At 40.6% G+C, this 27,471-nt stretch overlaps 2 protein-coding genes across 2 annotated transcripts in view; one reads left to right on the top strand and one right to left on the bottom strand.

Annotated features, from left to right (window-relative positions):
- The window catches only part of RNF130 (ring finger protein 130), a 144,129-nt gene that overhangs the window by 18,514 nt on the left and 98,144 nt on the right, over positions 1–27,471 (bottom strand). The window contains exons 4-5 of the mRNA XM_075542100.1: positions 10,991–11,062; positions 5,312–5,394 (exon numbers count right to left, since the gene is read on the bottom strand). Of these exons, the coding sequence (XP_075398215.1) occupies positions 5,312–5,394; positions 10,991–11,062 (155 nt within the window). The remainder of the gene's footprint in view (positions 1–5,311; positions 5,395–10,990; positions 11,063–27,471) is intronic.
- Positions 443–667, top strand: LOC142441173 (translation machinery-associated protein 7-like). Its single transcript, XM_075543232.1, has one exon. The coding sequence runs from the start codon at positions 458–460 to the stop codon at positions 650–652; it is 195 nt and encodes a 64-aa protein (XP_075399347.1). The 5' UTR covers positions 443–457; the 3' UTR covers positions 653–667.

Raw genomic sequence — 27,471 nt, 5'->3', positions numbered from 1 at the left:
TCAATGACAAACTGTATATGGGGTACTTAGAACAGGACCGGGGCTGTGCAAATGGAAGGTATTACAAATATATCCTCAGGCAGAGGAGCAGAAACAGTTCACGATACCCCCCAAAATGGTTACAACACTCTCCCACTGTACTTCAGGCTCCAAGACAGTCTAGCACCTATGTACCTGGTCCTACCAGAAAAGGGCACATGGGTAAACCCTGCTCCACTGGTTCAATGAAACAGACTCAGTGAAAATCCACATCACAGTGGAAAAGGGTCCACCACATTAGGGCTGGGTGGTCTACTAGTGTTGGAAAGCAGGTGATCTATTGAGCAACAGTGAAATGGATGTACTGCAAGGTATTAGAGCTTTGACCAAACCCCTATTCCTGTAAAAAAGATTCTGGCATACAGAGTATAAAATGTATAGAAAAACAAAAAAATGGGGGGAAGGGGTGGCAGGCGCCATGTCGGGCCGCGAAGGTGGCAAGAAGAAGCCCCTGAAACAACCCAAGAAGCAGAACAAGGAGATGGACGAGGAAGAGAAGGCTTTCAAGCAGAAACAGAAAGAAGAACAAAAGAAACTGGAGGAGCTAAAGGCGAAGGCCGCGGGGAAGGGGCCCCTGGCCACAGGTGGAATGAAGAAATCTGGCAAAGAGTGAGCTGTTCTTGGTGGCTGAGGCAATGATGGCCCTTGATCCCATTCCTGTGTAGACATCTGGATTCCCTACTAGAACTTTTGTTGCCACTTATAGTTAGAATAAAGTGTTGTCTTGGAGCCTGCTGTACATTTAAGAATAAACTTTTGTAAAAAAGAACAAAAATCATACAATGTTTAGTTCTTCTCACTCAGCCACTTCTGTCTTAGCTGTGAGGTCAGAGTGAACCCAGTCCAGAACCTGCCAGAGCTGCTCAGTCTTTGTGATGCCCAGAATTCTGTACCATCTGGAATTAAAGCAACTCGTTTGAAAAAAAAAACAACGTATAGAACATAGAAAGAGTGAAAGCAGTAAGCTGACATCAGGTGTCCCTTTCCTCCCCTTCCCTACTTTGCACATTCACCAACTAATCTGAGAGCAGCTCAGTGGGGTGGGGTGCTGTGTTGTTTCCACGGTTCTGCAGTCTCTGTGTCCTGCTAACACATGGTAAAGATGAAAGGATCAGGATGAAAAGTCAGAGTCAAGAACTCTTTCCTCTGGCCTGGGCTGGCGGCAGACACTGTTTAAATCAGGCTCTCCCTCTGGGGTGGGGCCACCTTCCCAGTGAGTCCTCAGCCAGCCAGCTGACTGACCCATTTTAGCTTCTAAAGTGGCAACAAGACTTACGTTTATCCAAGTTCTCCACTCCTGAGAAAGTATTTTTAACTAAAAAAGTTTGTGGCTCATATTTAAATAAAAGAGGTCTAAATAAGGTGATGGTTTTTCATTTTCTGAGACATGTTGGCTAGCATCCAAAGGACGACCAACTACACTCAACTCACACAAGTAGGAGGTCCCCAAAGCAATGCCAACTGCCATCTGTCCATAACACATTAATGTGACAGCAGAGGAAAAGTAAAGGTCATGCAACAAAAGTCAGCAATCCACGAGAGCTTGATATCTTCACAGACGAGAGGCTTTGCTTCCTCTCCAGACAGGCTTGTTAAAAATTAAAGACAAGTATACACAAAGGTATTGGGCTTTTCTTCTCCCATTACTGCTGTGAAGACGAGCCAGGCAGGGCTGATCCTCTTACAAGTCTAACTTGAAGGGCACAGGCTACACTGTGATTTTGGAGGGTGACAACTTTCAAAGAGAGTTTAGAAATTGGGATAGCATCTGCCTGAGCATGATTAAATGCTGAGGAGCAGACCGAAGAATTAAAGCTAGAGAAGGGAGCAGAAAGTCAATAAAGCAAGGTCCCTGAGGTGGGGAGAGAATTGGCACACAGAGGCCCAGGTGGAGAGAGCAGCTTCAGGGCAAAGGAGGATTGATGCAAAGGCACACATTCCTGAAGGCTGGTGGTCAGGAAGTTGAAGGAATACTGTACATACTCGAGTATAAGCTGACCCGAATATCAGCCGAGGTACCTAATTTTACCACAAAAACTGCATTAAAAATGTGCTGAAAAACTCGGCTTAAACACGCGTATATATGGTAGGTCTAATTTTCTCTGTGAAGTTGATGGTGAGTTCAGGTGTTCAGGGAGCATGAGTATGTCTGAAAGTACTTCTGTTATAATGGAGAGGGCCAGCTGGGGTTGAGGGAAGGGTTTTTCTGGACACTTAAGGCCCAGCTGCAGTGGAGCCCATTGGCTAGAGCACCATCTTTGTGCCTATCCAGTATCCTGTGGGGGCTCAGAGTGAGAAACCAAGTCGCTCAGCAATGTGAGGTAAAGGAAGATTTGGCAGGGGCAATGTCTAATTCAGCTTCAAAGACCACAGAGACAAAAAGGAAGACAGTAGGCAGAAGGAATAGTATAAGTGTAGTATAGAATAGTATAAAGTATAAGCAGAAGCAATAAAATAATAACTCATTCAAAGATCCCTGAGAAGCATCATTTAGAAGCAAGGTTCTAAGGATATTGGAGCAAAGATGATAATATGTGAGCCCTCCTATAGGTCCGTGGTTCTCAAATGGGGGTGATTTTAGCCCCCAAGGTTATCTTAGCAATGTCTGGAGTCATTTCTAGTTGCCAAAACTAGGGTTGGAGGTAGTGAAGCGCCTGGTATTACTGGGTATATTGCTGAATATCCTGTAATATAGGTCAGCCCCCTAACAAAGAATGTCAATAGTGCTGAGATTGAGAAACTGATTTAGATCAAGTTGTCAAAACGTTGCACAATGTGTATAGTGAATTCGTACCACGAGAACCACTTTTCTTGTGGCAGGTAGAGACATGGCAAGGAAGAGCTCAAGCAAAGCTCTGTATCTCAAAAAAGGACACAGATTTGCTGCATCAGACCACATAGGTACTTATTAAAAGTAAAAATGTCTGTTCTCATGTTTTAAATTCTATATCATTGGCTAAATTAATAATACCATCGATAGAATTATCGTATGCTCATGGGATGATTTATAATGCTCTCTAGTAAAAAATAATGATGTTTCTAAAAATGAACCAAAGACATATATAAACTGTAGATATATGAATATATTTGGGGATCACTTAATTATAGCCCTAATCTAAGAGCAATTAGTTTTTATGAAAGTTACCTACTCAATACCCAGTCTCATAAAGAGATCACTGAACATATGGGGTGCGATAGCAAAGAGTAGTGAAGAAATCAGATGGTTCCAGAATGTCAGAAAGAATGTCTAAGCTCTTGAAGGCTTGTCTTCAAACAAGCAGCCATCTAAGTCCACACAGAAGCAGCTCAAACTCCTCTGATTATGGTTCTGGGGTGTGAACAGTCCACTCAAAGCACCAGACAAAGAACATTGTAAAGTCGATTATGGCTGATGTAGTTGGCTAAAATGTAACACCTTATCATTTGATCTCCCTTTGACCCATTTTTAATTTGTTTTGTTTTTAACATTTTCTGCTTTCTTTTCTATTGATGTTTTCCCCTGTTTTGTCATTGTTGCCTTGTTTTGTATGACTTTCTGTATATGAAACTCAGGGCAGGTCAATCTACAGAGAAAGTAACTTCGTTATTACCTGGGGGCCTGGCATGGGAGCTTGGGGCGAGCATTGATAATGATGAGAAAGATGATCTAAAATTTATATGGTGATGATTTCACAACTCTTCTTAATATGATCAAACTATTGAATTATATGATATATGAATTAAATACCAAGAAAACTACTTTTTAAAAGTCTGTTCTCAAGCAGGATGTGTTTTTGAAAACCCTCCTTCTGATTGTGATACACAGTCAGGTTTGGAAACTAAGAAGGAAATTTTGGAAAAGTGAAGAGATTAGAAAGCAAACTTTCTAGAAGCAATTTTTAGCTAAGGAGCATATGAGGGATCTGTTCCCAGATTCCAGCTGGTTCAGAGGAAGTGTAGACAGACAGGAAGAGAAAGATTTTGGAAATATGTGACTTCTTCCTGGCCATTACAACATCAAATCTATAGAGATCCAGACATTTTAAAAAGCAAGTAGGATCTGGTTATGCTTTATAATATATCCAATTGTTTTCCCGATTTGTATCTGTAGCTACATTTCCCTTAGGCAATGTGCTTTTAGACTGTGAATGACAAAAAGTGATTATAAATTGGTTATTACACAGTAGACTTTTCTTCAGGACAGCATGCTTTTAGTTTCCAAGATTTTCCTTTGAATCTATACCAGAATGAATTGACTTTCAGAAGCTTAATCTTTCTATTTTAGTATATAGCATTATTCTTAGGGTCCATGATGTTTACAAAGACAAATCTTTGGCTCAAAATAAATTACTTGGTGAGTCAATCATACCAGGAGCCTCTTGGAGATGACTACTAACAGTTACTTCATCACTGACATGTTTTATCAGACCTGAGCTGTTGTGGGTGATTTTTAAAGAAGAGAGGAGAAAAAGAAGAAATATCTTTGACTTTAGGTTTCTCAGCAGGCACTTTCATATTTTTCCAATTGACACTCAATTTCACAGACCTAATATTCCATTTCCTAGATTGCTGGAAATGCACCTGCGTATGAAGCAAACATGTTCTCTTATGAGTACCAGAGCACAGGCCCCGACTCTCTTGGAAGGAAGTGTGTGGCCCTACATAAGGCGCACTGACTGGAAGGCAAGCCTGGGTGGAAGCTAGCTCTGCCATTTCTGAGCGGTGTGACTGGGAAATGACTACTGGCTCCATGATGCTCTACTGTACAGTGGGGATAGAAATACCCACTTAGGGCTAAGAAGAAGCTTAGAGCAAACACAAGTGACGCAGAGCACCCTGCCCTTGAGCAGGCACACAGGAAACAAATCCTCCCACCTTGGCATAATCCCAGCTCAGAAAAAGACTGTATCCAAATCCCTAGAATTCTGATACCCACAGGCAAGTCAATGCTGCTGAAGTTTTATTGGAGGGCCTCGTGATATATTCTGGTTGAAGATGGGGATGAATAAGTGGCTGTTTTTGAAGCCCACAAAAGTTACAAGTAACACTTCTCAATGTTAATGTTCTAATGTCACAGATGAGTCTGGAGTTGGCACATGCATTTCCCATAACTACCAAAGGCTTGTGAAATCCGGTCTTCAGGCAGCACTGTTAACTGCTGACCGCCATCTCCCAAGTCACCAACATGTACCAGGCCCCAGCCTGAATACCCATTCAGAGTGGCTTTTCTGCACAGGACACAAGAAAGCCACATTAGCAATTATTCTTGTTGGAACAAATAAGGTACACATACTTGCAGGGGAGAATCCGGACAACATCATTCTGCTTGTAACTCTCTATGCAGACTGCGCAATGATCAAAGTCAGGGTCTGTTTCCTGAAAGAAAAACACAGGATGCAGAGAAGATACAATTCAGCTACGAATTTTCTGGGGCAATTACTGTAAGCAAGTGACTATAATTTATTAAAAAATCTAATAAGTTATCAATGGTTAACAATACAGTAACCCATTATAACATCTAATTTCTTTCATTTTTAAACTATGCTGGTTGTGACAATATTTATTCTGCTTAAGAAATGTCTTAGAACAAGTCAGATTTCTAAATTTTTTCAAGTTCTAAATCAGCAACAATCATCATTTTGGCTAAACACCACCCTATGACCTAGTAGAACATTTCAGCCATTAAAGCTATATGTTAGTCATTTCAACTTTTATACATTTTTCAACTATTCACCACCATGTTATAATTTTCTTTATTCCCGGAACAGCCCTATCTTTAAGGTCTATCATTAACAAATCCTTTTATGGTAGCTACCCAAAGCTCTCCTATTCTGCTTTTTTGGAATATAATTTTATTTTATGTATGAAAAATAAGTTTGTAATATTGCCACAGGGCTAGATCTACATCGTCATGGTAATATTAAATTAAACGGTCAAATTATTCACACACCATTTCACTTAACTTCCTGTTATGCCCTCAGAACTAGGGAGATGAGACACAGGGTGCTGTGGCTGAGAATTAGAGAAGGCACCCTGAATGGCTGAAAAGAAGCTGGGTCTTGGGGGCAGGGAGAGGAGAGATAGGAGGGAGAGGGATGATGGGGCACAGTAGAGTGGACAGGCTAGCTGCACTGTTGCAGGACTGGGTGCCTAAGCATCTGAGGAGAGCTATGATGAACGCGGTGCCTCAGGATCCTGACCTGACCACAAGCACATGAGGATGCCTGCAGGGATACTGGGCGGAAGCTTTAAGGGTAAAGTGATGTCTGGGACCAGAGGAGTGGCAGGAAGCAACAGAAAGGCTAGGGTGGAAATGGCAGTTCTTTGGAAAAGGAAGATTTGATAATCAACGTAGAGTCAAGGGAAGAGATGCAAACATCAAGTATTGTGGGTGAGTTTTGAGAATGACAGAAAAGCTTAGAGAGGGTGGCCTGGGGAAAATATGCTGAGCTGGGTTTTGAATATCATGAATGTAGGGTGACATTGAAGAAATTCCCAGGACGTCCCCTAAAAAGACTGACTTAAGGTGGGGTGCAGAGAGGAGTTCAGGCTCAAGGATGGAACACACAGCTGAGGAAATCTGGCATCAGAGAAAAGGAGAAAACTCAGGAATGGGGAGAATAGAAAAACAACTCTGCTTTATAGGAAGTAGTTTTTAAAAATACTAACTGGAAAATGAGCCCAATTAAATACGTTATTTCATTTCTAAGTACTACTGACCAGAGAGAAAGACGTAAAATATCCATACTATGCCAACTTTGCTGATTATCTGGAAGAATGACATTTGGTCACCTTGCATGGCACAGGCAGAGATTCCAAACTGTTCAATTTTAAATTTAAAAAAATGCACTGCCATTAAGTTGATTCCAACTCATAGTGACCCTATTGAACAGGGTAGCACTGCCCCAGTGGGTTTCTGAAACTATAACTCTTTATAGGAGTAGCGATGGTTTTGAACTGCTGGCCTTGCAGTTAGCAGTCCAACACGTAACCCGCTACACCACCAGGACTCTTCATAGTTTTAATAGTGGCAATTATTTCATATTAGTTTACAAAAGTCTCCTGAAATAACTGCAGGTTTGTGGCAACCCCACACTGAGCAAGTCTATCTCACTGCCACTGGGTCGAATCTGACTCAAAGCTACAGGTACCATCTTCCCAACATCAAGTGCTTACTTTGTGCTTCTGTGTCACAGTTCAGTCATTCTAGTATGTCACACCTTTTCATTAACTACAGTATAATGTCAGGATCGCTTTTACATGAACTGGGAAACAAACAAACAAATCACACGACTCGCTTTCTTGTGCCATCAGCTTTATTGTGGTGGTCTGGAACTGAACCCATGAGAGCTCTGAGGCATGCCTGGAGAGAAAAAAAAGCCCAATCCAGATGCTAACACTTATTCACGGGTATACTCTTGTTGGAGTCTTTTGTTCAACATGGGTACACTACTACTTCTGAAGGCTGTTATGTGGATTAAGGACACAATGTGTAAGATATCATAGCTGAACAGGTAACGAATCCCTTTCCATATAATAGGCGCTCAGTCAACATGAATACCAGGAAGACAGGGGAGTCATTGCTGTTATATATGAAGAAAACACATTGGGAATGGCTGGCGCCATGAGATGAAGCTTATTGAGTATGGTCATCAAACAGATCTCTCTTCAAAATTCTCGCTCGTCACTGACCCACCCAAAGTGAGGGTACTGTTTATAAACATCTCCAGGGACCAGACTTCAACTCGGTGCTCCAGGACATGAATATAACATACTGGCATGAAGCAGGAAACCAGTAGAGAGGTCTGAGGGATCGGCCCCAATCCCAACTACATGGACAGCCAGCCCCCTCTCCCCACAGAAGAATTCATGTCAGAGGACAGCACTGAAGCTACAGCTCAGGGAGAGGGACATGTATGATCAGAGCACACAGGAACAAACGAAGGGGGAGGGAGAGAGAGTGGAGCACATGCTGGCCCACCAAGCTCTGAGGACGATATTACCTGCTCAGAGCAGTCAATGCACAGAGAGGACGATAGGGCCAGTCCTGGTATGAGACATGACATTCCTCACTGACCCATAGGGCTATGGGGGCAACACTGGAGACACAGTGCGGGAACTGTACCCAATCTGACCCCACCACACTGAGGCAAAACACTAAGGGTGTGTAACAGAATAGCAAGGGGAGCAGAGCAATAAAGTCCCCAGGTAATACCAAAAATAGATGTGGGGCTAGGGCCTGGAATCCCATCAGACTCGACTGGAAAACATTCCTAAAGATCAAAAAACAGACCTTGAACTATTTACAGGCTTTTCGTCATTTTTTTTAGGTTGTTGTTATTGTTTTGTTTTCTTTTATTGCTCTGTTTTGCTGTCTTGTTTTGTGCATATTATTATCTCTGCCGTCTATCTAGATAAGATAGGTGGGATAAACAATTTGGAGGAGAAAACAACGGGACTGATGGTTCCGATGGGGACATGGGAGAGGGGGAGGTGGGGGAAAGGAAGTGGGTGTTAACAACCCCAGGGACAAGGGAACAACAAGTGATCCAAAATTGATGGCAACAGTGTAACAGCAATGAAACAAACAACTTTCCTCTAGTTCTTTAATGCTTCGCCCCCCCCCCCACTATCATGATCCCAATTCTACCTTACAAATCCGGCTAGACCAGAGGATGTCCACTGTACAGATAGGAACTGGAAACACAAGGAATGCAGGACAGGTGGACCCTTCAGGACCAGTGGTGAGAGAGGTGATACCGGGAGGGTGCAGGGAAGGAGGGGTAGAAAGTGGGAACCTATTACAAGGATCTACATATAACCCCAATCCCGGGGGATGGACAACTGAAAAGTGGGTGAAGGGAGACATCAGATAATGTAAGACATGACAAATAATAATAATAATCTACAAATTAAAAAGGGTTCATGGGGAGGTGGAAATGGAGGGGGTAAAATGAGGAGCTGATAACAAGGGCTCAAGTAGAAAGCCAATGTTTTAAGAATGATGATGGCCACAAATGTACAAGTGTGCTCAACACAATGGATGTATGTATGGATTGTGATAAGAGTTGTACAAGCCCCCAATAAAATGATTTTTAAAAAGTTGTATGAGTACCCAATAAAATGATTTTAAAAAAATCTCCCCCAGAGAACTTTTTTGCTAAAAAAAGGGGATAGCATGCCTGTACTTAGGGAAAATGTCACACAGTGAATGGGGCCCAATCAAACACTGCTGTGGGCAGAGTGCTTGTAATTATTTTAGAGTTTTAATAGCATGATGACTTTTTTGGTTGGTGAGATAGCTCTTCCATGCCACCTATTCATGAAGCCATTGCCATTCATGCACTTTTTTTTTTCATCCTATTAATAATATGATTTTTCTCTGAACAGCTTTCATGGCCTATACATGGTGAAGTACAGGCAGAAAAGAAAGTCCCCAGTCGATTGCTATCTAGAGATCCATATCAAGAATGGAAGCTAGGTATCAAGGATCAAGTCTATAAGGATGGTTCTACATAATAGCAACTGTCGTCCATGTGTTTGTTAATCTGGCTTAATTGATTTCCTCCTTCCTTAAGGCTGAGGAGGGGCTCTGTCTGAGCTGTCTGGAGCAACACCAGGAACCTAAGGCAGGAAAGGTAAGATTACTTGCTATGTCATTGCCATTTAGACCCAAACTCAGCAAGACAGCACTGGGCAGATCAAGGTACAAACCAGGAAGATATGTTGATTTGATTGAGAAAAAGGGTTGTTTTCTGCTGGTCTGGTGGACAGAGTAAGGGGCGTAAGGTTACACTCAAACTCAGCCATTCTAGTCAATTCTGACTCATAGCAACCCTAAAGAGACCTTAGGGGAAATTAAAATTAATGTATCATCAGGAGATGACCAGACCAGAAGATGGGGGAGCATTGTGAAAGACAAGAAGGTGCCTCTGTAGGTTACCCTCCTCTGGGGCTGACAAGGCAGTGGGTTTTGATGATGCTTATACTTTCTCCAAGTGTTTTTTACCTTGTTCCTTCCTTAGTTAACAACGTACTTCACTGAAAGTGTCCTCACCTTCTACAGCGGTGGTAAGGAAAACTAGAGATGGCAATGTTAAGGCAATGAGAATAAAAATGGGTCCAGTCCAAAAAAACAGTAAAATTTAGGAGATGAAGAATCACTTGAAAGTATTTTCTGAGAGCTCTTCTCTGCTAAAATACTTGAGCTGAGGGAGAAGCAGAGGTTTTTCTGGTTTTGTTTTCACCTGTTCAGCATACAGGTCTATCTTTAAAGATGTAAAGAAATTTTCCAATCTAGGTAACCTTGAGCCTGTCAAATGTGAGTCTAACATTAAGTTGCTCTACCGTAATTTGAGATTTGACTGGAGAAGAGCCGCTGTCACTGACACCTTGATTCGGTCACCCTAAACCATCAGGTCTAACCCCGACAACTAGCAAGTGCTCTTCTTTTCCCAAACTGTTTAACCATTGTAAAAAGAGCACTTTGTTAACCGAAGTGCCTTTGAGATGGGTTTCTTGACGTGAATTTCTAGATCTCCATTTTATTGGTGAAGAAACCAAAAGGTGATACAACAAAGCCACAAGGCATATATGCAGAGCACGTACATTTTCAGGTTGTTTAATGTTCACACTGTCCCATTAGAATTCTTCTGAAATGTAAGTTAGAGTTCAGTAAAAAAATTCTCCTGAAAAACAAAGCCAGGGCAACTGTGCACAGTCCAGGGATACTAATAGCAAGAGTGTTCACAGTCGAGCAAAGTTAGAGAATCATATGGTGGTTTCTAAATGATGAGTGCACTAAGATACGATTTTAAGAGAAGCTTATTTAAAATACAGCACTATCCAGCATACTTGGAAAAAAAGAATAATGTAATCAATGAAATACTGAAGAGGGTACTCTCCCTCCCACTGGAACCCAAATCAAACACTTTATTATTTCTACAGTGCTATAGCTCTTTCACTACTGTACCTTATCACCCTTTCTCACTGTCCTGGTTGTCAATTTGCTGATGGCTTTCTTGGCTGCATCTCCAAGACGACGCTACGAAAATTGCAAAGAAAAACAGACATTAAATTAAAGATCTCTGAATGATGCTTATTTTAAAATAATTAAATGTGTACTTAAAAGTCTCTATTATCATTCTCCATGTCACACCACATAAGATCTTTTTGAAAGAAATAATAATAATCATAATAAATAAAATAGAAAAGCTGGCAGCTATCCCACCTATCAGTAGTCTGGATGAATAATTAAAGTGTATGTAATAAAAAAGCCAGATATCATTATCAGTAATGCATTTTGTATTTTACAAATATCTGAAATATCACATCATTAACAAAATCAACTTCTTGTACATTCCACAGCTATGACTACTCTTCTAACAACTTTCCCGAAGTTGCTTTGCTCCAAAGATGCTCACTACAGTTACAGAGACTTTCTTAGTAAAAAGGACGCCTTTGGTACTTCTTTAAATTGCTTCTCATGGAAGGGGGTTAAAATGGGCTGACACCAAGGGCTCAAATAAAAAAATGTTTTGAAAAGGATGAAGCCAACATATGTACAAATGTGCTTGACACAATATGTATGTATTGTGATAAGAGCTGTAAGAGCCCCCAATAAAATGAGTTTTTAAAAAGTACAGTAATAAGCTTTTTCAGTATTTTTCAGTGGTGGGTGGTGGTTTTGCTACTACTACTGACTATGTGATCTTAGGAAGGGGTACTTCCTGTTCAGTCTGAGTTAGGCTCATTTTATCTAAGAGTAAGGTTAAGCCAGATACTTGCTATATGTTGAATGCACCCACCATTTTGCCAGCACTGCACTAGACACCAAGGACCCAGAGTTGAAGTAGTCAGAGTGGTTCTGTCAGCAGAACTGGGAAACAGGGTAAACACTGCTCATCTTCTGGTGTGGCAGCACAAAGAAGACAACCTATGGCAGGCTGAGGAGCTGAGACGTAATGTCAAGGAACGCTTTCCGGGAATGATGCCTGAGCTAAGGCGTGGGGACATGAGTGAGTTGGTATAAGCTGAGGAATAGCATGGGGATGATAAGGGGATTCCAAACAAGGGAATAGACAGCAAAGAAAATAGGTGTGAAGTACAGGTATGTGAAGGAAATATAATGCAGTACAACTAGGGCAGGGGCCCTAGTGGCGCAGTGGGTTACATGTTGGTGTGCTAACCTCAGGGTCAGCAGTTCCAAGCCACCAGCAGCTACACAGGAGAAAGATGACACTTCCCACTCCCATAAAAATGTGTAGTCTTGAAAACCCACAGGGCCAGTTCTACTCTGCCCCATAGGGTGGCTAAAAGTCAGAACTGACTTCTTTTCCTTTTTTCTGGTATAACTACAGTGAGTATATAATTTATTGTTGAAATAAGGGATTAAAAACATTTTATTAGGGGAATAAGGGAGTTCTGTGGGCCAAAGAGAACACTATTAATAATTACACTGGGACAATTAGTATAAATTAAGACTTTCCCAAGTATCAGATTCTCAACTGTGAGAAAATGTAGAAACCAAAGCTGAAGGAATAAGGTTGCTGTTAGGTGCCATCAAGGAAAGGGGCTGGGGGGATCTGGCATACCATCCTCATGACAAAAAGGACATTTTTTAGGGTAAACTGAAAATTTAGCTATTTGCATTCCCAGGGGCACTATATATTGCTGTGTTGTTAGTTGCCATGAACTTGGCTCCAACTCATAGCAACTCCACGATCAACAGGATGAAACCCCCGATTTAGAATTGGGGAAAAAGGTGCAGAAACCTCACTAAACAGTATATACAAATAGCAAACAAACATATACAAGAAGCTAAATATCACTTCTCATTGTTATCGTTAGATGCCAGCAAGTCAGTTCTAAGTCAGCAAACCAACGAACGCATAATTGAACAAAATAAAACACTGCCCAGTCCCGCACCATCTTCACAATTGTTTTACCGAATTGCAAATTTAGGTAACAATGAAATACTATACATGTTAGAATGATTTAGATCCAAAATACAGAGATTTTATCTATCAACACCAAATGCTGGTCAAGATGAAAAGCAAGAGAAACTCTCATTAATTGTTGGTGGGAATGCAAAGTGGTACACAGTCACTTTGGATACAATTTGGCTCGGTGAGCCTCACTTTTCTAGTTCTCTTGTCTCTGATGGTCAGACCAGTGTGTGGCTGCCTTAGCTAGTTCTCTGTCTCAGCTGGCGAGGCTCACTTCCTGCGAGACATCCCTGAGGAGAAGCCACACCCTGATGCAGCCCTGGGAACTGGAGAAGCCGTGTGGAGACCCATGCCAGCGCTGAGATGCTTACATTGACACTCAATTAAAAAACTTTCTACCCTCTGGCCTGTTATCCTCCTGCATTCAGTGCCATTGTGTGTGTTTTGTGCTTGAGGAGGACTTTATAGATTGGTGTCAGACATATGGGATAATTCAGACTTATGGGCTTAGACTGTACAAGGTTGGGATGCTTTCTGAATGTACACTTACCCTTTATATAAAAGTTTTTCTTCTATGCATATGAGTTTCTGTGGACTTATTTCCCTAGTTTACCCAGATTACCACAGTCACTTTGAGGGTTAAGGTGCAGCTGACTCAAACACTGGTATTTCAATGGCCTCATATACATGTGAATTATAGTGCTTGTGAAGAATATTGGAAGTTCCATGGATTGCTAACAGATGTATCTTGGAAGAAGTAAGTACAGTCAGAATTCTCCTTAGAAGTAAGGATGGCAATACTTCATCTTATATACTTTGGACATGTTATCAGGAGAGCTCAGTCCCTGGAAAAGGACATAATATTTGGTAAAGCAGAAACTAAAAACCAAACTCAATGTCATCAAGTGACTCATAGTGACCCTGTAGGACAGGGTAGAACTGCCCCTTTTTGAGTTTCTGAGACTGTCACTCTGTGGGAGTACAAGATCCATCTTTCTCCTGTAAAATGGCTGGTGGTTTTGAACTGCTGGCCTTGTAATTAGCAGCCCAGTGAGTAACCACTATGCTACTAGGGTACCTGCTTAAATTTTGTAGCAAGCAACAGTTTTAAGAATGGTACAGGACTGGGTGGTGTTTTGTTCAGTTTGTACAAAGGGTTCCTATGAATTGAAACCAATTGAATAGGACCTAACAACAATAACCAAACAGTAGTCATATGGCAGTATCCATTTGTTTAAACCCATAGGACAATATATATTAAGTGTAAGGGTGAGTAATTTGAAGGTGATAAAGTTGTTTTGCAAAAAAAAATTAAATACATAGCTTTGAAAAAAATTCCGTTCTTTTTGGAGGGGTACTCCTCATATATTCTGCTTATGCTAGGATAAATATTCAATAAATGCCAATCAAGTCAAATTAGTTGACTTTATTGTTCCTTTTCTTTTTTTTAAACATTTTATTAGGGGCTCATACAACTCATCACAATCCATACATATACATACATCAATTGTATAAAGCACATCTGTACATTCTTTGCCCTAATCATTTTTTTTCTCTTTTCTTTTTTTACATTTTATTAGGAGCTCATACAACTCTTATCACAATCCATACATATACATACATCAATTGTATAAAGCACATCTGCACATTCCCTGCCCCAATCATTCTCAAAGCATTTGCTCTCCACTTAAGCCCTTTGCATCAGGTCCTCTTTTTTTTTTATTGTTCCTTTTCTTATTGATTTTGTTTGCTTATTCTTTCAATCATTGAGGGTAACTGACATCTCTGACTATATTTTTGCCTAGTTCTCATTGCAGAGCTATCAGTTTTCACTTGATATTTTTTGAAGCTTTATCAAGCACATACATATTTAGGATTACAATGCCCTTTTGATGAATCAACTCAAATTAAGAAATGACTTTATGCCTGGCAATAGCTCTACTTTGAAATCTAATAGTCATTAGAACATTAAAAGTTTTTGTTAGCCTGGTGTATATTTTTATCCTTTTCACTTGTATGATTATGTTTAAAGTGAATTTCTTCTGCTTATATTACACATGATCAATGGGTTCAGGTTTTATCAGGCTGATCCATCCATTATAAAGCTCTTCATCAACCTTTCACTCGATTTTAGCATTTATTTGACCCATCATTTCATTAAGGGTTGTAAAACAGTGGATTTATATTCTGCATCCATTTATCCATTCCAATTCTTTTAAAAAATTTCCCTCATCAACTACTCATATGGAAAAAGCAAGGTGAAGAAGTCTTTTCTTTTCATAATTTTCAGAATCAGCTGGTCCTTCTGAAACAACCTGCCTTGAATCATTGCAACATCTGTTCCTTGGATTCAAAAGCTGTCTCACCGTCGGATACGGAGAGCTCCTTAAAGGTGGCATCTTGGCCCTTTGGTATCACCTCAGCCGCTTCCTCCTTCTCTGGTACAAACGTTCATCTTAAATATGTCTTTTTTACTTCTCTCCCCACACAAAAGTTTTACTGGCAAGTAATTTCATCCTATATACTTTTTGGCCCAGACCTGAAATAAGTAATTTCTCCAAAGAGCTCTGGCTTCTTTAACTGAGAAATGACATTGAAAGACAACCTTAGAGAAGTCTGGAGTGAGATGAAGTGTAGCAGAGTTTTGTTATTAAGGAAGAATAATGGTAACTTTTTGTCATTCTTTCTGCATTTATTACTTGATATCCTTCTGTTAACAGGTGTGATCACTGTTACGGGGTTGTCATTGCCATGAATAGAGAGGTTCTTTTTTAAAAGAAAAATCTAAATAAGCAATGTGTTCATAATCCAAAAACTGAACTCACTGCCATTAACTTGATTCTGAATCATAGTGACCCTATAGTACTGAGGAGAACTGCCTTTGTGGGTTTCTGAGACTATAAATCAGTGGTCCTCAACCTTCCTGTTGACATGACCCTTTAATACAGTCCCTCATGGTGTGGTGACTCCACCATAAAATTATTTTCATTGATACTTCTTAACTGTAATTTTGCTACTGTTATGAATTGGGAAACCCTTGTGAAAAGGTTGTTTGACCTCCAAAGGGGTCACGACCCATAGGTTGAGAATCGCTGCTATTAATCTTTACGGGAGTAGTCAGTCTCATCTTTCTCTTGGGGAGCATTTGGTGGTTTTGAACTATTGATCTGTGGCTAGCAACCCAGTTACACCACCAGGCTCCACTGTGTTCATCCTAATTATTTCTAACTAATATAAAAGTATAAAGGTTACTATTCAGTATCTTTCTCTATCCTGAACATCTTAGTTCTAAGTATCACTAGTATCATATCTTTGCTTCTTTCTACAATATTCATGATAGTTTAAAATAACATAACTACATAATTTTAGATATTACTACCAGTAAGTCTATCAAGTGTAGTTTATTTATTTATTCTTAAATTCAGGATATAACCTAATAGGAATGTACCATGAAAAGTCCCCTGAAACAATTCCTTTCTTCATGTTTATGTTACCAGCTTGAATTACATTTAGATTAATTTGATCTTATCTGCTTTTAATTTTCACCACTTTAAAAGTTATATAAAACATTCAAATGGTTTGAAAGTCACTGTTAGTCAGACTTCAGGTCTAGAACTGAACATAAGCCTGTGGCTCAATTTTCAGCCAAACAACAGACAGATCTATAATGGGAACAATAACCCTAGTGAACTACACACACCTTAAGAGTAATAATCCATTCAAGATATCTAGGGGGAGACATTTGCCCACGGCCAAAATTTAGAGTACAGGGGTGGAGGTAGCACACAGAATGGAGGTAGAATGAGTGGTGATGCATTGAGAGAATTACAATGAATGAAACGTGTTTGAATTGTTGAATGTAAAACTAATGGTCTAATCTGTAAACCTTTATCTAACTCACAATAAAAAGTTTCTAAAAAATAATAAAATGAGGGAGAGGTAGTCTACTTCTATCTCTATTTCCTTTGTATAGTTTCCTTTCCCAAGTACTCTACCTGCTAATTTTTTGCCTTATACTCATGTTGTTTACTTTAAAAATAAAAGCAAGCAGTCTCCCAAATTTCCTAGCATAGATAGACAAGTGAGTGCTTCCAGGGCTTCCTCAGCTTGTCAAAACATTTCAATTGGTATTCCATCAGTTCCTAGACCCTTGCTTTTGGCCAATGCTTTCAGTGTCGATTTAATTTCTTTTAGTGTAGATTTAATTTCTTCCTTCAGTACCACTCTTTCTTGCTTATGAGGTACCTCTTGAAATAGTTGTATGTTAAACTAGTTCTTTTTGGTACAATTACTGTGTATTCTACCTTCTTTTGATGCTTCCTGCATCATTCAATATTTTGCCCATAGAATCTTTCAATGTTGAAACTTAAGGCCTGGATTTTTCTTGAGTTCTTTCAGTTTAAGATATGCTGAACATGTTATGTTCTTCCTTTCAGGTTTTATAATCACCAGTCTTAGTATATTTCAGTATAATAGTTTGCCTTCTCAAGCTGCATTTAGAAATTTTCTGTTCAGCTCTTTGACTACATCATTTCTTCCTTTGGCCTCAGATACTCTACAATTGAGAGCAAGTTTCAGTCCCTTCTGATGATTACTTTAATATTTTCTTCCTTTTCCTGTCTTTTAATGACCTTTTTTCATGAATGATGTTCTTGATGTCCTTCCACAGCTTATCAGGTATTTTATCATTAGTGTTTAATGTATCAAATTTGTTATTGAGATGTTCTCGAAATGAAAGTGGGATAGACTCAAGGTCGTGTTTTGGCTTTCATGGACTTGTTTTAATTTCCTTTAGCTTTAAACTAAACTTACTTATGAGCAATTAATCATTGGCTCTACAATAACCCGTTGGCCTGGTTTTAGCAGCTGATATTGAGCTTCTCCATAGTCTTTTCGGACAGATGGCATCAATTTGATTTCTGTGTATTCCATCTGAAGAAGTCAAAGTACATAGTTGCCATATGAACTGTTGACAAAAGGTATTTGCTATAACAAGCCATTGATCTTTCAAAATCCTATCTTGTGATCTCCAGCTTTGTTTCTATCACCAAGATCCTATTTCCAACCACTGTTCCTTCTTCTTAGTTTCCCATGTTTGCATCCAATCATCAATAATTATCAATGCATCTTGATTGCATGCTTGGTAAATTTCAGGTTGAAGTCCTTCGTGTAATTCAATTTCTGTATGGCGAGCTTTAGTGGTTGGTGCATAGATTTGAATAATAGTTGTATTGACTAGATTTCCTTGCATGCGGATGGCCATCATCTTATCACTTTCAAGATTGCATTTCAAGATTCAAGAAAGATCTTGCGATGTCATTTTTGATAATGAATCTGATGCCATTCCTCTTGCATATTTCCCAGTACAGTAAACCATAAGGCTCGCTGATTGAAAATGGCCAATACCTGTGAGGCCAGCTCCAATCCCAACTATGTGGACATCCCCGCCCTGCGTCCCCCCATCCCCCATTTGCCCCAGAAGAATGCACTTCAGAGGACAGCACTGAAGCTACAGCTTGGGGAGAGGGGCACGTCTCATTAGAGCACACAGAAGACACGAAGAGGGATAGAGAGGAAGGGGAACACATCCTGGTCCACCAAATCCTATGGTATTCCTGCTCAGAGCAGACAATGCACAGAGAGGACCACAAGGCCGGCCCCACCACCAGACACGAGGTCCCTCACTGACCCATAGCACTATGGAGGACAACATTGGAGACACAGTGCGGGAATGGTGACCAATCTGACCCCATCAAACTGGGGCGAAACACTAAGGGCATGCAACAGAGCAGCAAGGTGACCAAAGTGATAAAATCCACAGAGAATACCAAAAATAGACTTCGGAAAGAGAGTGTGGCACCCCATCAGACTCGACTGGAAAACACTTAATAAAGGCCAACAAACAGACCTTGACTAAAAAAAAAATTGGCCAATACCAGATCATTTCAGCTCAATAACACCTTCCATTTCATTTTCAATTTTCCTAGTCATACTAAGTACATTACAAGTTCCAACTATTTTTTGTCATTTAAAAAAATCATCTTATTGGGGGCTCATACAACTTATCACAATCCATCCATACATCAATTGTATAAAGCACATTTGTACTTTCGTTACCCTCATCATTCTCAAAACATTTGCTCTCCACATAAGCCCCTGCCTTCAGCTAATTTTTCCCCTCCCTCCCTGTGTGCCCCTCCCTCATGAACCCTTGATAATATATAAATTATTATTTTGTCATCTCTTATACTGTCCAACTTCTCCCTTCACCCCCTTTTCTGTTGTCTGTCCCCCAGGGAGGAGGTTATACGTAGATCCTTGTAATTGGTTCCCCCTTTCTACCCCACCTTCCCTCCACACTCCCAGTATTGCCACTCTCACCACTGGTCCTGAAGGGATCATCTGTCCTGGATTCTCTGTGTTTCCAGTTCCTATCTGTACCAGTGTACGTCCTCTTATATAGCCAGATTTGAAAAGTAGAATTGGGATCATGATAGTGGGGGTGGGGAAAAGCATTTAAGAACTAGAGGAAAGTTATGTTTCATCATTGCTACACTGCACCCTGACTGGCACATCTCCTCCGACCCTTCTGTAAGGGAATGTCCAGTTGCCTACAGATGGGCTTTGGGTCCCCACTCTGCACTCCCCCTCATTCACAATATGATTTTTTGTTCTTTGATGCCTGATACTTGATCCCTTTGACACCTCGTGATCACACAGGCTGGTGTGCTTCTTCCATGTGGGCTTTGTTTTTCCGTGCTAGATGGCTGCTTGTTTACCTTCAAGTCTTTAAGACCCCAAATGCTATATCTTTTGATAGCTGGGCACCAGCAGCTTTCTTCACCATATTTGCTTATGCACCAATTTGTTTTCAGTGCTCGTATAGGGGAGGTGAGCACACAATGATAGGATTTTTTGTTCTTTGATATCTGATAACTGATCCCTTCGACACCTCATGATCACACAAGCTGGTGTGCTTCTTCCATGTGGGCTTTGTTGTTTCTGAGCTAGATGGCCGCTTGTTTACCTTCAAGTCTTTAAGACTCTAGATGCTATATCTTTTGCTAGCCAGGCTCCATCAGCTTTCTTCACCACATTTGCTTATGCACCTGCTTTGTCTTCAGCAATTGTGTCGGGAAGGTGAGCATCACGGAATGTCAGTTTAATAGAACAAAGTGTTCTTGCATTGAGAGAGTACTTGAGTGGAGGCTCAATAACCATCTGCTACCTTAATACTAAACCTATGAATATATACACATAAATCTATTTCCCCATCCTTATATATAAATATATTTACACATGCACATGCCTTCATTTAAACCTCTATAAATGCCCTTTGCCTCCTAGTTCTTGCCTCTATTTCCTTTTACTTTACTCTTGTCCCACTATCATGCTCAGCCTTCATTGGGGTTTCAGTAATTTCTCTTGGTTACATTACCCTTCAGCATGCCCTACCAGGCCTCCTATATCCTCACCACCATTTTGGATCACGTGTTCCCTTGTCCCTGGGTTTGCTAACACCACTACCTTTCCCTCCACCTCTCCCTCTCCCATGGCCGTTTCTCCCCACCCCACCACCAGAACTGTTGGTCCCATTTTCTCCTCCAGATTGTTCATCCAGCCTATTTTATTTAGACAGATCTACAGAGACAAGTTCTAACTATTGATTTTTGCAACTGTTTCTTCTTGAATCTTGCCCTATCCACAAAGCAAGGTCTCCAAAGCTTTATTCCACCTGTGTCATTATGGCCGCCTCCACTTTGAGAAGACAGCTCTCACTCAGTAGTATTGAGTTCCTTCTGATATGAGGGACTTATCTTCTGGCATTCTCGGTCAATGTTCTGTATCTGTTCATTAAGTTTTAAGTAACGGACAATGTTTCGATGCTAGCTATAGGGTTTTCAGTGCTTAATTCCTCTGAAGTGGACAGTCTAATCCTTCATAGTTCTTAGTCTGGAAGCTCTGCTGAAACCTTTTCACTTTGGGTGATCTTGCTGGTATATGAAATACCAGTGACATAACTTTTAGCATTGCAGCAACACACACGTCACCACAGTATGACAAACTGACAGTCAAGAGATGGTCATTGCATGGGGTATTACTTTTTTTTAAATTTAAAAATCATCTTATTGGGGGCTCATACAATTCCTATCACAATCCACATATACATCCATTGTGACAAGCACATTGGTACATTTGTTGCCATTACCATTCTTAAAACATTTGCCTTCTACTTGAGCCCTTAATATGGGCTGCTCATTTCCCCCCTCTCTCCCCACTACTCCTTCCCTCATGAACCCTTCATAATTCATAAATTATTATTATTTTGTCATGTTACACTGTCCGATGTCTCCCCCCACCCTCTTCTCTGTTGTCCATCCCCCAGGGAGGAGGCTATATGTAGATTCTTGTAATTGGTTCCCCCTATCTATCTCATTCCCTCCACCCTCCAGGCATCGCCACTCTCACCACTGGTCCTGAAGGAGTCATCTGTCGTGGATTCGCTGTTTCCAGTTCCTATCTGTACCAATGTACATCCTCTGGTCTAGCCAGATTTGTAGGGTAGGATTGGGATCATGATAGTGGGGACAGGGGGAGGAAGCATTTAAGAACTAGAGGAAAGTTGTATGTTTCATTGTTGCTACATTGCACTCTGACTGGCTCCTCTCCTCCCCACAACCCTTCAGAAATGGGGTGTCCAGTTGCCTACCGATGGGTTTTGAGTCTCCACTCTGCACTCAACCACATTTACAATGATGATTTTTTGTTATTTGATGTCTGATACCTCATCCCTTCAACAGTACATTGTCACACAGGCTGGTGTGCTTTTTTCCATGTGGGCTTTGTTGCTTCTGAGCTAGATGGCCGCTTGTTTACCTTCAAGCCTTTAAGACCCCAGATGCTATATCTTTTGATAGCTGGGCACCATAAGCTTTCTTTATCACATTTTCTTATGTACATATTTGTATTCAGTGATCTTATCAGGGAGGTGGGAACCCAATGATAAGATATTCAGTTCTGTGATGTCTGATAACTGGTGCTTTATCCACCTCAGGTCAGACAGGCTGGTGTGTGCTTCTTCCATGTGCATGGGGTATTACTTTATTCCACCAACCTAACCTATCAATTGATATTTGGGTAATACTAGTTTGTTTGTTTTTTGCGATTATAACCTCACAATGAAGAGTCTTATATATTTGTCATTTTAATTTAAAAAAATGAAAAATCTTCATGAGATTCCTTGAAATCATTAAAACATATGCCATTTCTCTAGATATTACAAATCTACATTTCTTTCCCATAGAAATTTTACCACTTTGTATTCCTATTTCCAATACATTAGGAAGTCTGTTTTCCTGTAAGCACAAGAGGGTATGTTCTTAAATTTGTTATTGTTGCCAAATGAATTGATACTAGTCTCCATTGGGTTTTATTTTTTATTAAAAGATATGATCACTGAAGACAAATGTGTGCATATGCAAATGTGGTGAAGAAAGCTGATGGTGCCCAGTTACCAAAACATATAGCGTCTGAGGTCTTAAAGGATTGAAGACAAACAAGCGGGCCATCTAGCTCAGAAGCAACAAAGTCCACATGGATGAAGCACACCAGCCTGTGTGACAACCTGGGCTGTCGAAGGGATGGGGTATCAGGCATCAAAGAACAAAAAATCATATTGAGAATGAGGGGGAGTGCAGAGTGGAGACCCAAAGCCCATCTGTAGGCAACTGGACATCTCCTTACAGAAGGGTCTCCAGGAGGAGAGGAGCCAGTCAGGGTGCAGTGTAGCAACGATGAAACATACAAATTTCCTCTAGTTCTTAAATGCTTCCTCTCCCCCTCCCCTCCCCACTATCATGATCTCAATCTACCTTACAAATCTGGCTAGAGGATGTACACTGGTACAGATAGGAACTGAAAACATAGGGAATCCAGGGCAGATGATCCCTTCAGGGCCAGTGGTGAAAGTGGCAATGCCGGGAGGATGGAGGGAGGGTAGGGTAGAAAGGCGGAACCGATTACAAGGAATCTACATATAACCTCCTCCCTGGGGATGGACAACAGAAAAGTGGGTGAAGGGAGGCGTCAGACAGTGTAAGATATGACAAAATAATAATTTATAAATTATCAAGGGTTTTATAAAGGAGGGGGAATGGGGAGGGAGGGGGAAATGAGGAGCTGATATCAAGGACTCAAGTATAAAGCAAATGTTTTGAGACTGATGATGGCAACAAATGTACTTGACACATGGATGTATGTATGGACTATGATGAATTATACTAGCCCCCAATAAAATGTTTTTAAAAAGACAATTTTATTGGGGGGGGGTGTAACAGCTCTTATAACAGTCCATACATTAATTTATCAAGCATATTTGTATGTATGTTGCCATCATCATTTTCAAAACATTTTCTTTCTGTTTGAGCCCTTGGAATTAGTTTTTTCCCTCCCTCCCCCTCCCACTCTCAGGGACCACCAATAAATCATAATTATTTTCATATCTTACACCATCTGCTGTCTCCCTTGACCCACATTAGTTGTTCTGCCCCCTGGAGGGTGGCTATATGTCAATCATTGTGGTCAGTTCCCTGTTTTACCCCCTTCACTCCCCACCTTCATGGTGGTATCACTGCTTCTATAACGGTTCCCAGGTGTTTATTTGTCCTGGATTCTCGGTGTTGCGAGCTCCTATCTGTACCAGTGTACATGTTCTGGTCTAGCCAGGTTTTTAAGATAGAACTGGTGTCATGATAGTGGGGGGAGGAAGCATTAAAGAACCAGAGGAATGTTGTGTGTTCTATCGGTGCTATACTGCACCCTGGCTGACTCGTCCCTTCCTTGTGACCCTTCTGTGAAGGCATGTTCAACTGTCTACAGATGGGCTTTGGGTCTCCTATCTGACTCCCATCATTTGCATCAATATATTTGTTTTGGGTCTTCTGTTGCCTGACACCTAATCTCGTCAACACCTCATGATCACACAGGCTGGTGCGCTTCTTCCATACAGGCTTGTTGCTTCTCTGCTAGATAACTGCTTGTTTAACTTCAAGTCTTACAGAAGGGTCGTGGGGAGGGGACGAGCCAGTCAGGGTGCAGTGTAGCAGTGATGAAACATACAACTTTTCTCTAGTTCCTAAATGTTTCCTCTCCCCCTACTATCATGGTCCCAATTCTACCTTACAAATCTGGCTAGACCAGAGGATGTACACTGGTACAGATAGGAACTAGAAACATAGGGAATTTAGGACAGATGATCCCTTCAGGACCAGTGCTGAGTGGTGGGGTGGAAAGGGAGAACCAATTACAAATATCTACACATAACCTCCTCCCTGGGGGATTGACAACAGAAAAGTGGGTGAAGGGAGACGTAGGACTGTGTAAGATATGACAAAATAATAATTCATAAATTATAAAGGGTTTATGAGGGCAAGGGAAGCGAGGAGGGAGGGGGAAAATGAGGAGCTGATACCAAGGGCTCAAGTAGAAAGCAAATGTTTTGAGAACGATGGCAACAAATGTACAGATGTGCTTGACACAATGGATGTATGTATGGATTGTGATAAGAATTACATGAGCCCCCAATAAAATGATTAGGAAGAAAAAAGACCCCAGACGCTGTATCTTTTAATAGCCGGGCAGGTTTTCAGTCTTCTTGATATTGCAATAGAATCTCAGTGGCACGGTTGATTATATGTTGTTCTGCTAGCCCCAAGTCAGAAGTTCAAATCTGTGGGCGAAAGATGCGACTTTCTGCTCCTGTGAAGATTTAAACTAGGAGGGCCCTTCTACTATCCCTTTTCTCATCGCTGAGTCCAAATTGATCCAGTAATAGTGGGGCTTTTTTTGTTTTGTTTTGTGATAAACAAGTGACATCAGCACTTTATCTATAAGAGGTTCTAAGTACCCTTTTTTCAGTCTGTCACGTATAACAACTTTTCTTATGGCTTTATTTCCTTTAAAAATGTAGTTAAATTTATCAATAATTTTTTTGTTGTTAAATTTTGAGCCATAATTCAGTTTTCTAAGCTCTCTATTATAAGAAAAACTCATTCCCTATTTTCTTCCAATGCAATTTTACTGTTTGTTTAAATCTAATTCATTTGGTATTTAACCTGGCATATTCTTAGAAATGGTGTACATGAAAATATTTGTAGCATGTACAATATTTGTCCTTTTGTGATTGACCTATTTCACTCCGCATAATGTCTTCGAGGTTCACATTCACATTGAGCTATTTGACAGACTCATAATTATTTTTTATTGTGTGCATGTATGATTTATCCATTAATGGGCAGTTAGGTTGTTTCCTTTTTTTGCTACTGTGAATAATGTTGCAATGAATACTGTTGTTGTAGAAGTGTGTGGAGGCCACACCTGACTTCCTCTGCCATAAGTCAGAGGTCAGACATACTTGCACTCCCGATCACTTCTTACCCCATTTTGACATCAACCATTTCTCCATGGCATTCACCTTTCCCTTCACTCTACTTTTCTGTTGCATGTGGTCATTCATTGCAACGCCCCACCCCACCCCCCCAAAAAAACCATGGACCGTGTTAAGGATTATGTGGTTTATTACCAGGTTACAATTCAGGTGAGAAATGGTCAGAATACAATTTTTAATTCAACATGTTTCTTTTTTGCCATACTTGAAGGTACGGCCTCTCTGGTCCCCAGTCAGTTGGTCATGCCTTTGTCCTGCTTAGGCAATGTTACAATGCTCTTTTAGGGCTTCCAATGAATGACCAAAGGGCATGCTACTCAACATCAAAGAACTGAGCTCCAGCTCCATAGGCCTGCAACCCTGGTTCGCTCAATAAAGTGCCCATTAGTACCCTCTCCACAAGCCAATCTCTTGTCCAGAAGCACTCAGCTGTACTTGTTCTGTGGGCAGGGGTATTTACAGGTCTGTCTCCTTGTTCTGCTGTTGCTGCTTCTCTGCCACTCTACTGGTATCAGTTTTCTTCTGGATCATGGAGGTTCAAAGATGAAAGATTTTGGGGTCCAAAGGATGCACTTCCACTCCTGGCACTTCTCCCTTGCTGGTAGTGAGATCCTCTCTTCTACTTCCGTGGTTGCTGATTTTATATCCAGGAGGATAGCAATCACAATTTATCCTGTTAACAATCATTCATAGCTAAATCATATAATTCAGTGTCCTCTCCCACCTTCCTGCCCAGACACATCAAGAAGATGAGTGTTGTTTGGTTGGAATTACAAAAGCTATGGCTAGAAAAATCCAATGTTACATAATTCTCTACATTGCAGTGTACATCTGTTCGTATGCCAGCTTTTATATCTCGAAGTTATTTACCTAGTAGTGGGATTGCTGGTATTTTACTATTGTTAGGTTCTATCACATGGGTTCCACCTCATAGAAACGTTTGAAACATTATCTAGCCTGCGCCATCCACATAATCATTCCCATGTTTCAGTCTCTGGTTGCAGCCACCATGTCACTCTATTTTGCTGCAATCTTCATTTTTTATGCAGACTCTCTACTTTAAGCATGATGTTGTTCTTCAGGGACTGGTCCCTCCCGATAACATGCCCAAGGTACATGAGATGAAGTCTTGCCATTCTCATTCAATACAGCATTTGGCTATATTTCTTTCAAGATAATATTATTCTTCTGGTAATGTATTGGTATATTTAACATTCTTTACCACCTTCATGATTCAAACACACTGTTTCTTCAGTGTTTCTAATTGTCCAACTTTTCCATGCATCTAAGGTGACTTAAAATATCATGGCTTGGGCCAGGGACACCTCACTTCTCAAAGTGACATCGTTATTCTTTGATACTTTAAAGAAGTCTTGTGTAGATGTGCCCAATGCAATACATTTTGGTGCCTTGACTACTACTTCCATGGGCTTTGGCTAGGGATGCACCAAATAAAATGAAATCCTTGACAACTTCAATCTTTCTCCAGCTATCACATGGCTGTTTATTGATTTAGATGTGAGGATATTTGTTTTATGTTGAGGTATAGTCTATACTGAAGGCTGTAGTCCTTGCTTTTCATTAGCAAACACTTCAAGTCCTTTTTGCTTTCAGCAAGCAAGGTTGTGCCACTTGTATATCCTAGGTTGTTAATGAACCTTCCCTCAATCCTGATGCCATGCTCTTCTTCATATGATCTAGCTTCTTGGATTAATTCTTCAGTATACACATTATGTACTAAAAGAATACAACTGGATGTTATTTCTAGCTTGTAATGAAAGCATCATACAGTTTTCCATAGTGGTTATACCATTTTACAGTTCTACCAGCAGTGTATGAGTTTCAGTCTCCCAAATCCTTACCAGTATGTATGTGTGTGGGTGTATAAGTTACAGCTCTTGTTTCCAGTGTAAGGCAGTATCTCTCCTTGTTTTGATTTGCATCTCTCTCATGACTAGTAATTGTCAGCATCTCTTCTTGTATTAGTTGGCTGCCTGAATGCCTTTGAGGAAGTATTTGTCATGTCCTCTTCCCATTTCTCGTTATAAGTCTTTTTCTTGT

This window comes from Tenrec ecaudatus, chromosome 2, assembly GCF_050624435.1.
Source record: "Tenrec ecaudatus isolate mTenEca1 chromosome 2, mTenEca1.hap1, whole genome shotgun sequence".
In the NCBI taxonomy this organism is placed as follows: Eukaryota; Metazoa; Chordata; class Mammalia; order Afrosoricida; family Tenrecidae; genus Tenrec; species Tenrec ecaudatus.
This window is presented reverse-complemented; position numbering and strand designations above follow the sequence as displayed.